We start from the raw sequence: 13,688 nt of genomic DNA, 5'->3' as shown, positions 1-13,688 counted from the left end.
TGGTTGCCTTAAGTGCAAACCATTGTTTTCCTTTGAAATATTTTGTAAATTTGAAGTATTATCAAACATTGATCACTTGAATAATCCACAAAATCTGTGATATTAATAGTATATAAATTTGTTAATTTATGGTAATACATCTCAGGTGAATTGTATAAATACTGATTTAAATGTTGCTTTGGTCAAAATGTTTCTAATCAAAATTTTCATTATGTTAACTAGATTCTGATAGAAATTAGTCAAACATGGGCTGCTATGGAATTTTCTTATGAAGAACATTTCAGGACCAATATTTCCTTGCTGAAAATAGATGAACAGCTTTTTGAATCTTTAGACAATAATCAAGTAAGATCTGGGTTACTAATGAATAAATGTGCTTGTTGCTGAATTACTAATGTGCTTTTTTTTTAAAAAAAAAGATTAACTCACATCTCTGTTTTTATAATTTTATTTACAGTGAATTTTAGTTGTCCCAGATGTTAGTCTGTAAAATTATATGTGTTCTTTACTGTATATAGTTTAACAAAAATTCCTGTCTGTGTAGGAGTTTGCAAAATTACAGGTCCTTGGTGTCTCTCCTTTTCTCCTAGATAGTATGGAATCATTTAATAATATGCTGTCCATTTGCAAGGTTTGAAAATGTCTTTTGCTGTGATTTACTGTAATAATAGCTTGCGGGAAATTTTTTGTAAAACTTTTGTAGCTATGATTCCTGTGTCTCTTTGAGTAATTTTCTATATCCTTTAATTTCATTTCCTTCTCCTCTTTTTCTCAAGGTTCAGTTGCAAACAGTTCTGCAAAGTAAATATGTTGAATATTTCATTGAACAAGTATTAACTTGGCAAAAAAAGCTGAATGTGGCAGACTCTGTCATTTATATATGGATGGAAGTTCAGCGTACATGGTCTCATCTTGAAAGTATTTTCATTGGTTCAAATGACATCAGAGAACAGCTTCCTGAAGATTCAAAGAGATTTGATTGCATTGATACAGATTTTAAGGTAAATGAGAAATAAGTCACTGACATAAATCATAATCGAAATTTCCTTTGCCTTACACATGTAGATACTAACATTTTTAAAAGCATTCCCATGAAATAAATGTGTGTGTGTGTGTGTGTGTGTGTGTGTATGTGTATATATGTATTTATATATATATGAAGTAATGTATATTGTTTTAAGTAATTAATCATAATAATCTGTCTGAAGGATATCAATCCAAACAAATACAAAATAAAATGATGCCCAAATCACACATATAAAAATATTTTGTGAAGTATTTATTATTTTCTTCAAACTGAATAGTATAGAAATAGTAAGTAACATTTAAATGTATTTGTTCTGCCTTCCACTTCTTCAAAATGGTTATGGCATATTTCATATATAAGTGAAACTGCAGATCAATATATATTTAATGAGCATGGCATTTGAAGCCTTACTTCAATTTCTGAATTATTGTGAAATATCAAGTTTGGGTGATTTTTCTTGGCCTTAAGTAAGAGTCTTTCAGCACTGCTGTATTGCCAAGATGTTTCAATGCATTCTGACATTGTCAAAGAGATAAACATGTAATCAATACGTTTATGGATTCCATTCAAATGTTAATAAATCCATTCCTTGCAACTTGAAATGTAGAAAAGGGCAAACTATTGTAAAGTGGTATTATTGAATTTTCAGCTTTAAAAGCAGGGGTTGTTTTTTTTAAAAAAGGAAGCAATAAGAAAAGAAAACCTTATGAGCAGTACCATTTATTACTACTACCTGCAGAAAAAGGAAAAAGTATCTTTCCTGCAGGAAAACCTATCCCCAACTTTAGCTGATATTGGAAAGCAAGCAAGCAGAATCAAATTATGATAGGATATTCCAAAAAGATAAAGCTAGAGTGGAAGATTGAAAAAAAAGTCCTAGAAGGCAATAGAAATTATTTCCATAAAAGTATATGGGTATGCACAGTGGTGGGATTCAAATAATTTAACAACTGGTTCTCTGCCCTAATGATTTCTTCCAAAAACCAATTCATCAAACTGCTCAGAAAGTTAACAACAGGTTCTCCCAAAGTGGTGCGAACTGGCTGAATCCCACTATTGAGTATGTACATCTCCCAAGTTGAAATGGACTCAAAAATGTTTTTACTATATGGATAGTCCTCAACTTACAACCATTTGTTTAGTGACCATTCAAAGTTACAATGGCACTGAAAAAAGTGTGATGATTGTTTTTCACACTTATGACCATTGCAGCATCCCCATGGTTACATGATCAAAACTTGGATGTTTGACAACTGGCTCATCTTTTTGACAGTTGCAGTGTCCCTGGTATCATATGATGCAACCTTCTGCCTGGCAAAGTCAATGGGGAAGCCAGATTTTGCTGGCTTACCCATTGTAATCTTACTACTTACTACATTGTAAATTGGGTAAAACTCATTTAATAACTGTCTCATTTAGCCACAGGAAGTTTGGGCTCAGTGGTCATAAGTCAAGAACTTCCTGTACAGGAAAAACAAACTAATTAGCAAGTATGAAAATATTTATCTAGAACTTCAGGCATCTTTTGTGAGAAATGAAGAACATTAGGAAAATGTCCTTGTAGAGCAATTTTTTTAAAAATATGTCAATACCTCTCTTACTATATGTAGTACTCTAATATTATCTGGACATAGATGAAAACAGAAATGTGTGTTAGTATGAATGCAGGTAGTCCTCAATCTACAACCACAACTTAGTCCAAAATTTCTGTTGCTAAACAAAACAATTATTAAGTGAATGTTGCCCCATTTTATGATCTTTCTTGCCACAGTTATTAAGTGAATTACTGCAGTTGTTAGGTTATAACATAGTTGTTAAGTGAATCTGGCATTCCCCATCTAACTTGGTTTGTCAGAACATTGGAAAAAAGTGATCACATGACCCTGGGACACTGCACATCATAAATATGAATCAGTTGCCAACGGTCTGAATTTTGATCACATGATCATGGGGATGTTGCAAATGATGTAAGTTTGTCATAAGCCATTTTTTTCAGTGGTGTTTAATTTCAAATGGACACTAAATGAATTGTTGTAAGTTGAGGACTCTCTGTACCTTGCTACCATTTTTGAGGGATATGGAATTTTATTCCTTGCTACCCAAAGTATAGCAGTTTAAAATAAATATATGATTCCCTAGAAAAGATAAAGCATGATTTTCAATAAATTATTAATACTACTTTCTTCAGGAAAATAGGAAAAAAAGGCAAAATACGTCTGAAATCAGTATTTACTGATATGAAATTGTCATAGTTATTTGACTTGATTTATGTAACACTGCTATTCCTTTGAACTGTAGAAAGCTATATAGTGTGAGCAGGTGCTGTTTTCCAGCAACAGTTGTTTTTAAAATCAGTACCACTGGGTCAGGATTTTTTCACACAGATTTTAGGATAATTTATACTAGTACAAATATTATGCTTAGCATTCTGGAGATAAGGGAAATATTTCCTCAAAAATGAGGAATCACATAAATCTTTTTTCACAAATTAAAAGAAATATTTTTGCTCCTGAATCTAGGGATTAATGAATGATTCAGCAAATACCAGAAACGTATTGGAAGCAGCAACCAAGCCTAATTTGTATGAAAAACTTCAAGATTTGCAACATAGGTATCGTTGACCCAGTTGTTTTTTATATAATTAAATATATAATAGTTAGCAACAGTTATGTATCGTGATTTGGTAATTGTTTAAACTTTTATTTAAAATAATATCGATATTTTAATCATAGATTTGCAGGCCTTAATAACAAATACTTCTACTACATGAAAAAAAGTCCCACATTTACATTCCATAAATACAGTCATTTAAATAACATGTAATGCTTCTTCACAGGTATGGACTTCTCAATTTGCTCATTAAACAATTATTCATAACTGTCTCATCTTTGACCCTGAACAGAAAACTCTATTTCATGCAAAAAAATACTGTACATAAGGTAGATTTTAATTAATCATATTGGTTTAGGCTATTGTCCTTCTGATTCAACCACCAATTTACATACAGTTGCCATGGTAATTCACAATTTACTCATATTCAGGAAATAATAGTCAAAACATGCAAATCACTTGACTGATTTGATTTTAAATAGGAACATCCAGAAGAATAGTCCAAAATCAGTCCAAGGTTCTAAGAGCCAAGTCAGGATTATCAGCTAGGGTGTTTATACAAACAGGATTCATGGGAACATCATGTGAGATATCAGACAATTATTTCTAGCAAAGGAACATGGGTCAGAGCTGCCTCTTAAACCAGTCTGTAGCCAATTGTCACTAATCAAGAGTTTTACTCTCTTGCAGACAAGAAGTCTCAGAGAACTTCTCTGCTCCTTATTTACTCTAACTGGTATGGGCGCTTGGAAGGCCTTATGTGATACTCTATCTGACTGCTTTAGCTATCAATGTGGTACATGTTTTGATTAGCCTCATGTGACTTGGTGTCTCCTAAGGCTGAAATTCCACAGGTTCAGCTGAAGCAGCTTTTTCAGATTCAGAATCTGAAAACCTATATATTTATTATTCTTATGAAGGACAATTAAACTCTTATATTCATATTGAAGAAAGTCTTAAACTATTAACTACCCATAATGAGCTATTAAAACTATTGTTGAAAAAAACCCATACACTCTTAAATAGAAATATTTCCCTCCTCAATTTTCAGACTCTTGCTGTGTGAAAAGGCTCTTGCTGAATACTTAGAGACCAAACGTTTAGCTTTTCCCCGATTCTATTTTGTTTCATCTGCTGATCTGCTAGACATTCTTTCAAAAGGAGCACAACCTAAACAGGTAAATTTTCTTGCCATCGTATCTAAAGCATTAACTGCAAAGAAATGCTATACAACAAAGTGAAATAAAGGAATGATTAAAATCTGGATAAACCTACAATTTTTAAATTGTATATTGTTTTATAAATGCAGGTGACTTGCCATCTTATTAAACTTTTTGACAATACTGCTGATCTTAAATTTCAAGACAATGAAGATGAGCACAGCAATATTGTACTAGGGATGTACAGCAAAGAAAAGGAATATGTCCCATTCAGTGAACAACTTGAATGTAGTGGTCAGGTATGTGATGCACTAAAGTGTGATATTTTTCATTGTGTTCTAAAGTTAGAAAATAATAAGCAGCACTTAACAGACACCATTTTGACTAGGTATACACATAAACACACACATATATTAATGAAAAGTCTCCTTATATATGGATATATAAATAAAAACAAACATATTTCAGATTCTGTTTATATTTTAAAAAAAGAAATATTCATTTTTAAAGAACAATTTCTGTTTACCTAACTATTCAAATAAAATGGTCCTTAAAATTAATGTGTTATAATAATTATGTTTTGATGTTAACATGCTCAGCAAAATACTTATGTTAGTTTACAACAAACTTTTCAAGACAATTCCCAATAAAATTCTAGATGGCTTTCTATTCATGCGTGTTTTTAAAACTTCTTTTTAAAACTGTCCCCTAGATTCATTTGGAATAGTATGTCTACATTATAGCAAACAAATTTCTACTTTGAGTCATCTTTATAAATTTTAAAGAAATTCAAAATTTTCTTATTCATCTCTTATTTTACTGTAGTCCTTCATTTTGGGAATGATCAATGAATGTTCATGTTATGAAACACATTTAATGATGAGAGAATTGGAAGACAAGCTATGTTTAAACACTTTGGGCAATGATAAGGCAATTTAGGCTGCATTTTCTACTGCTAAAATTAAATTTCATACTATGAGCTGTCAAAATAAATATGTCAAATATTTACGAAAGTCTTTATGAGCAATCAATACCATTATAATAATCAAGACTTAAATCCCAAAGGCAATAAGGAAATGTGGATTATGCTTGTTTAGGGATGATGTTGTTTTGGATCAAATTATTGTAGCACAGTGTGATAGAAGACATAACAAAACTCAAGCATATTAAATTATAATCATAAACTTTTATGATAATTATCATAAAATTATGTTCCCAAAAAGAATAGAATAGAATAGAATAGAATTTTTTATTGGCCAAGTGTGATTGGACACACAAGGAATTGTCTTGGTGCATATGTTCTCAGTGTACATAAAAGAAAAGATACGTTCATCAAGGTACAACATTTACAACACAAATGATGGTCAATATATCAATATAAATCATAAGGATTGCCAGCAACACACTTACAGTCATATAGTCATAAATGGAAAAAGATTGGTGCTGGGAACGATGAGAAGATTAATAGTAGTGCAGATTTAGTAAATAGTTTGACAGTGTTGAGGGAATTATTTGTTTAGCAGAGTGATGGCCTTCGGGAAAAAACTGTTCTTGTGTCTAGTTGTTCTGGTGTGCAGTGCTCTACAGCATTATTTTGAGGGTAGGAGTTGAAACAGTTTATGTCCAGGATGCGAGGGATCTGCAAATATTTTCACGGCCCTCTTCTTGATTCGTGCAGTATACAGGTCCTCAATGGAAGGCAGGTTGGTAGCAATTATTTTTTCTGCAGTTCTAATTATCCTGTGAAGTCTGTGTCTGTCTTGTTGGGTTGCAGAACCGAACCAGACAGTTATAGAGGTGCAAGTGACAGATAATTCCTCTGTAGAACTGAATCAGCAGCTCCTTGGGCAGTTTGAGCTTACTGAGTTGGCGCAGAAAGAATATTGTTTGTTGTCCTTTTTTGATGATGTTTTTGATGTTAGCTGTCCATTTTAGATCTTGTGATATGATAGAACTTAGAAATTTAAAGGTTTCTACTGTTGATACTCTGTTGTCTAGTATTGTAAGAGGTGGAAGTATGGAAGGGTTTCTCCTAAAGTCTACCACCATTTCTATGGTTTTGAGTGTGTTCAGTTCCAGATTGTTTTGGTTGCACCACAAGGCTAAATCGTTCGACCTCTCATCTATATGCGGATTCGTCATTGTTTCGAATGAGACCAATCACTGTTGTGTCATCTGCGAACTTCAGTAGCTTAACAGATGGATCATTGGAGATGCAGTCATTGGTATATAGAGAGAAGAGAAGTGGGGAGAGCACACAGCCTTGGGGGCCCCCTGTGCTAATTGTACAGGTATTTGATGTGATCTTGCTTAGCTTCACCTGCTGCTTCCTGTTTGTTAGGAAGCTTGTGATCCACTTACAGTCTGTTCCGGTACCTGTAGCTGGTTTAGCTTAGTTAGAAGAGTGTCTGGAATGATGATACTGAATGCTAAACTAAAGTCTACAAAGAGGACCCTTGCATAGGTCTTTGAAGACTCAAGATGTGGTAGGATGTAGTGCAGAGCCATATTAACAGCATCATCTGTTGATCTATTTGCTCGGTATGCAAATTGCAAGGGGTCTAACAGTGGATCCATGATGGTTTTCAAGTGGGAAAGCACTAGCCTTTCAAAGGTTTTCATGATTACAGATGTTAAAGCAACTGGTCTGTAGTCATTCAGTTCCTTGATGGTGGGCTTCTTTGGCACTGGGATGATGGTAGAGCGTTTGAAGCAAAGAACATTTTTGTTAGGTTATGTCAAAGATTCTTAGGATTATTATTCTCTATGCACTTTAAAATGCAGTAATATATTTTTCTTATTTTTTTCGTGCAGTTATCTTAATATTCTATAGCAACATATCTGAATTGAATATATTTTTTTTGTCTGCTTACTCACTTGTTCTTTTAAATGTTATATTCTTTACCACTCTGTGGTTTGCATACATGGGCTGTGTTCCTATGTAGCTCTTCATTCTAGAATTTACAAAAATGTTTGTTGAGTATCCCATTCATACAAAGAATCCCTTCAGTTTGTTTTTTTACTAACATTTTTTAGTTTATTGAAATACAGGTTAACACAGAGGTTAAAAAATACATTATACTGCATCCACTAAAAAAATCCCAGCTTGTTTCTGCATAATGGAGATACATTTAGGGAAACAGGCAGTGGTGGGATTCAAGTAATTTAACAACCGGTTCTCTGCCCTAATGATTTCTTCCAACAACCAGTTTGCCAAACGGCTCAGAAAGTTAACAACCGGTTCTCCCGAAGTGGTGTGAACTGGCTGAATCCCACCACTGGAAACAGGTCCAGAATCTAAAAATTGTCATAGAGTTGGTACAAAAATTGGCTACAATTCTTGAGACTTCCCAAAATCATTTATTAGGTGGCACACAATCGTCATATATAATAATCTGAATAGTTTGTAATCAGAGGGAGATTAACTGCAATCCAAAAGAAATTGAGCATTTCAGAAGCACGTGCATTACTGCTGTAATTTCAAAGTCTGAGCTGATGCACAAAAATTCTTGGCAAGGGCTACCATTGTCACACTGAGGTGAAAGTGCACATCTCAACCACGATCAGTAGATGCTAATGCATGAAAGAAGCAAGTATTCTATTGTCAGCAAATAGCAGAATGCAATTCGGCTGTAAAGGGTTTTATACAGGCTTGAACAATATTGCTGATGTAACTATTACATTATAGAAAGATCTTAGAAGTTGGAATAAGGTCAGTCAGTTCTGCACTATTTGAATATTAGACTTGAACTCAGAGGTGAAATCCACTTACCTTCGCTACCGGCTTGCAAATGTGAGTGCGCATGCCTCCTCCATACATGTACAGAAGGTGAAAAATGGACGTGATGATGTTCAGGTGAGTGGGCGGAGCCTCCTGCCGCTGGTGCTACTAGTTCGTCCAAGCCAGATAGAACTGGCTGCATTTCACCACTGTCTGAACTGTTTTCCCTTCATACAATATCATAATTGATTGCAAGCGCTGATGATTGACAGAAAAAAAGCCACAGTGTCTCATGACAGCACCATGACAGAATATTAGTGTACTATGCAGAGATGATGTATAGAGTAACATATCTCAGGGGCTGCCACAAAGAAGAGGGAGTCGGGCTGTTCTCCAAAGCACCTGACTGTAGAATAAGAAGCAATGGGTGGAAATTGATCAGGGAAAGAAGCAACTTAGAACTAAGGAGAAATTTCCTGACAGTTAGAACAATTAATAAGTGGAACGACTTGCCTGCAGAAGTTGTAAATGTTCCAACACTGGAAATTTTTAAGAAAATGTTGGATAACCATTTGTCTGAGATGATGTAGGGTTTCCTGCCTGGGCAGGGGGTTGGACTAGAAGTCCTCCAAGGTCCCTTCCAACTCTGTTGTTATATATTATATATATATATATTGATCAGCAACAGAAAAATATGATCTAAAATGGGTTTGCCCCATTCCTAAGATTATTTTTTGGATAGACCAATCAACAAATTAAAAAAATATGTGTCTTATAATTTGCTAAATATATATAGAAAGATAATAATATACTAGTTATTTGGATTGAATTTGTCAGCTCCTTGCAGATCATCAAGGAATTGTACTTTCATCCTTGAACTATTTATTCTGCCTCACTTGAGAATTGTTTCTTTTCTTCTTAATGACTTCTAATGCCATTCCTGAAACAACTCTTTCTCACTCTTAGAACTTATCTTTTGCTCTGGTTATCATATAAGATAGATCTCTCATTTGAATTCCACTGCAGCATGACTTCTGATGCAAAGGTCATCACTTGCTCTGCCATTCTAATTATTTCTGTCAAAACTACCCATTCTCAGGTTTTGTTCAGTAATATAGTTCATAAGCCCCACACTCACCTTCTTTTCTGAGTCAGATGATTATACTTCTAAAACTATTTCTTGCTATATGATCATCCAATCAACAAGTGGACAAAGCACATGGTTCTTTAGAAGATCTCTATGGTTAGAGTCAACGAACTATAGGATGGCAAACACACTTGGCCTTGAATTTCAGTTGCCTTCTCGCATGCTAGAGGACCTAGAACCAATAAATTGGTTCTAGAAGCTGTTGTTTCACCATGTATCAACGAATTTCAATATTAGCTAAATCTGGACAATCTTACCAGGGTATTTCCTTTGCAGTTCTCTCCACAATTTATCTCCTTACCATCAGTGTGCTACAATACATTAATAAACTCAATGTTTCACAGTTTGAAAGGTTCTTCAATTGTCCTAGACTTCTCTTCAGAACCAAATATTATTTTTCATCTAGTATTAGTCAAACTTGCAGCAGTTTGGGATATATACAAGGAGGCTGGCACAAAATTTGCCCATCTCCTGCATCTTATATTACTGATATGGAACTGATTAGTCTGTTGATCATCTTCATTTAAGTGATCCATGTGCCTGGAATTGACAACACTCTTTATGAATATCTTATCCATTAAAAAGAAAAAAACCCAGTCACTAATGAGTAAAAACTACATCCATCAGAACAATGATAATTGGGACTTCTGGTGGCACCATAGGCGTTGAAGATGATCCAGCGTTAAAGCCGCCTAAGCAGCGAAAATCAGCTGTTAGGCAGCTTGAAAACCTTTCCCTCGGGAGAAGAGGGAAAGGCAAGCAGTTGGGTGAAGGTAGAGCTCCCCGAAAGCCCCAGGAGTAATTCTAGGGGCTTGAAGGGTGAGAGCTCCTTGGAAAGCCCGACAGAGCTCCGGATCTGGGACGCTTCTGCTTTTAAGCAGAACAAAACACCACAACCACCTTTGCAATCAACATAAAACTCCAATCTGACTTCAAAGCAGACAGAGCAAAGACAGGAGTGCTGGCAATTACAAGTACTAAACCTTAACTCTGCGTCTATATTGTTCCCTTTTGAAACAATTTAAGAAGAAAAGAGCAAAGGAAATGGCGCCTGTGCTTTAAGAGGGTGTGAAAGCGAAAGTGAAGAAAGTTTTTTGTTAACATTGTTAGCACCCTTAGCGCTGTTTAAGGCTGTTGGAAAGCTGTATTCTATATCTACATGAAGAGATTCACTTTTTGTGAAAAGTGAAAGGACTATAGAATCTAAAGATTTAAGGAGACTTGGATTTATTGAATTTATTGCTGCAAGGTATAAACTTAAAGCAAGAAATGGCCCATAAGGAAATTAAACCTGGTGTTCTCAAAAGTGCTGGAGGTTTGCCAGCTCAAACACACAAGCCACAACTTCTGGCTGATCCACAAGTACTGAATTTGGAAGTTTTACAAGAATCTTTGAAGGAATTGTTAAAGGAATCATTAAAGGAAGTTTTAGAGTTGCAAACTGTTATTATAGAGGGAAAATTTAGGCAAATTGTAGAAGAGATTTTGGAAATTAAAGATGTTGAAGCTCAAAACAAGGATATAAGAGAAGACATAGTGTTAGCATTTCAAAATTTGGCAAAAAATATGATTCAGGTGGATGAAAGGGTGGAAGAAATTAATCAATCTAATTTGAACTTGGAAAATATAATGGAGGAGATACAGACTAAGCTGGAGAGGGCAGATGAAGAAGTTGTCTTATTACAATATAGATTAATGGAATTTGCCCTGAGAGTGAGAGGATTGAAAGAAAATAATCGAGAGAACTTAAAAGAGATTCTTGTAGAGGCTTTTGCACAGATGATTGGAGAGCAACCAGCAGATCTTGTAATTCAAATTGATAAAATTTATTGTGTTAATTCCTAGGTTGCCAGACAGAGACAGTTGCCAAGAGATGTTGTGATTTATTTCACAACTAGGAGGATCAGAAATGAAATTTTACAAGAATCCTATAAAAATAAAATCCAAATAGAAGGACAGGAGGTATTAGTGTTGAAAGAAATTCTTCCTAAAATGTTAAGAAACAGAAAGGAGTTTGCCTTTTTGGTGGATGAACTTAAAAACCTACAGATACAGTTTAGATGGGATGTTCCAGCTGGACTAATAGTGACTTATACAGGAAAAAGTTATTTGCAGATCCCTCGCATCCTGGACACAAACTGTTTCAACTCCTACTCTCAAAACGACGCTATAGAGCACTGCACACCAGAACAACTAGACACAAGAACAGTTTTTTCCCGAAGGCCATCACTCTGCTAAACAAATAATTCCCTCAACACTGTCAGACTATTTACTGAATCTGCACTACTATTAATCGTTTCATAGTTCCCACCACCAATCTCTTTCCACTTATGACTGTATGACTATAACTTGTTGCTGGCAATCCTTATGATTTATATTGATATATTGACCATCATTTGTGTTGTAAATGTTGTACCTTGATGAACGTATCTTTTCTTTTATGTACACTGAGAGCATATGCACCAAGACAAATTCCTTGTGTGTCCAATCACACTTGGCCAATAAATTCTATTCTATCTTAACACAATTTGGAAGGCAAGAGTTTTTTATAGCCAGGCGGAGAAGAGAAGGGGAGATGGCAAGAAAGTGGCAGAAGGAAGGAAAACAGTTACAAGTTCAAGTAGGTGCTGTAATTATTGAAGAAGATTCACTGCAACTTCTAGATACTTCCCAAAGCCAAGAACCACTGGAAAAAACAGGAGATGTAAAGGTGCAAAGAATGACTCGAGCAGCCATTAAACGTAAAGAACAAGAAGTAAAGATGCAACAATCACAAGTGATAATTCGAGAAATTAATAAAGTAGAAGCTGGGGGGGGGGTTTGGCCGAAGAGGAAGAAATGGTAATTAGATTCTCAACTTGGAATGTTAACGGCTTAAACTCACCAAAAAAAAGAACGAAGATATTTTATTATTTGCAATTCAAGAATGATGTGATTTGTTTGCAGGAAACATATATTAGAATATTAGATTAAAAATATGATTTTCTTTCTAGGTTAGGAAAAGAGAGTTTAGAGATCTTGGAAGTTAAATGGAAATTTGTTTAGATACGAAGAGTTTGTAAAAGAATGTAAAAGACAAAATGAAAGAATTTTCTGTTATGAATATGTATAGGGGTACGTCTAGGGAATTGGTTTGGGATGCAAGCAAAGTATATATGAGGGGAATTTTGATATAAATAAATAATAAATATGGACTTAGGTAGCAGAAGAAGCAGATGGGAAACTTGGGAAAAAAATTTGGGCTAGAAATGTTAAATTTATATGTATAAAAAGTATGGTAATAGAGAGTAAATTATTCACAAGAAAGATATATATTGGAATGGAGAAGATGGTTTGATTATATTCAAAAAGTATCATACTAAGGAGTATCAAATAGTTTATGAATGAATAGAATGTAAGAATTGTATTAGTAATTTGTTTCATGTAAAAAGGGAGTTAAGGTGCTAGGAGAGTTTTAGGAGTTTATGGATAGTTAGCTTGGTTTAGCTTATGTTTGTTAGATGTTATACCCTGTATTTTGCTCTGGAAAGTCTGGGGGTGGGGTGGAGGGATGGGTGAAGTTGGGTGGGGGGAGGGGGAGAGAGTGAGGGTGAGGGTGAGGAAGGGGTGGAGGGAGGAGGAGGGAAATTAAAAAAAATTCTTTTTGTAAAACTTTTTAATAAAAAATAATAATAATTAGACACAAAAATCCAGTTGGTGCAATCCCAAGATCAAATTGTCACAATGTTGTCTGATCTTTTGCTTCAGAGGTGGGTATAGTGAAGTGAAAAGATAGGATGGAATATGGAATATACTGACCTGATTAGGTGGCTCAGTGGCTAAGATACTGAGCTTGTTGATCAGAAAGGTTGGCAATTTAGCAGTTCAAATCCCTAGTACAAGTCTCCTGCGTAAGCAGGGAGTTGGACTAGATGACCTTCCAACTCTGTCTGTTATATTGTAAGAGCAAGAAACTATTCATGTAATGACAAATTAATTATAAGTGCAAATAACTTTCTGTGAATTGAATTCAGTATACCTAAT

The 13,688-nt window shown here is 34.7% G+C and overlaps 1 protein-coding gene across 1 annotated transcript in view; it reads left to right on the top strand.

Moving 5' to 3' along the window:
• LOC131198248 (dynein axonemal heavy chain 11-like) overlaps positions 1 to 13,688 on the top strand; it is a 94,950-nt gene that overhangs the window by 62,925 nt on the left and 18,337 nt on the right. Inside the window, exons 22-26 of the mRNA XM_058182738.1 lie at positions 223 to 345; positions 777 to 1,001; positions 3,547 to 3,638; positions 4,689 to 4,815; positions 4,947 to 5,096. Of these exons, the coding sequence (XP_058038721.1) occupies positions 223 to 345; positions 777 to 1,001; positions 3,547 to 3,638; positions 4,689 to 4,815; positions 4,947 to 5,096 (717 nt within the window). The remainder of the gene's footprint in view (positions 1 to 222; positions 346 to 776; positions 1,002 to 3,546; positions 3,639 to 4,688; positions 4,816 to 4,946; positions 5,097 to 13,688) is intronic.

Source organism: Ahaetulla prasina, chromosome 4, assembly GCF_028640845.1.
Source record: "Ahaetulla prasina isolate Xishuangbanna chromosome 4, ASM2864084v1, whole genome shotgun sequence".
Taxonomy (NCBI): domain Eukaryota; kingdom Metazoa; phylum Chordata; class Lepidosauria; order Squamata; family Colubridae; genus Ahaetulla; species Ahaetulla prasina.
The sequence above is the reverse complement of the archived record's forward strand: the minus strand, read 5'-3'. Positions and strand labels throughout refer to the sequence as shown.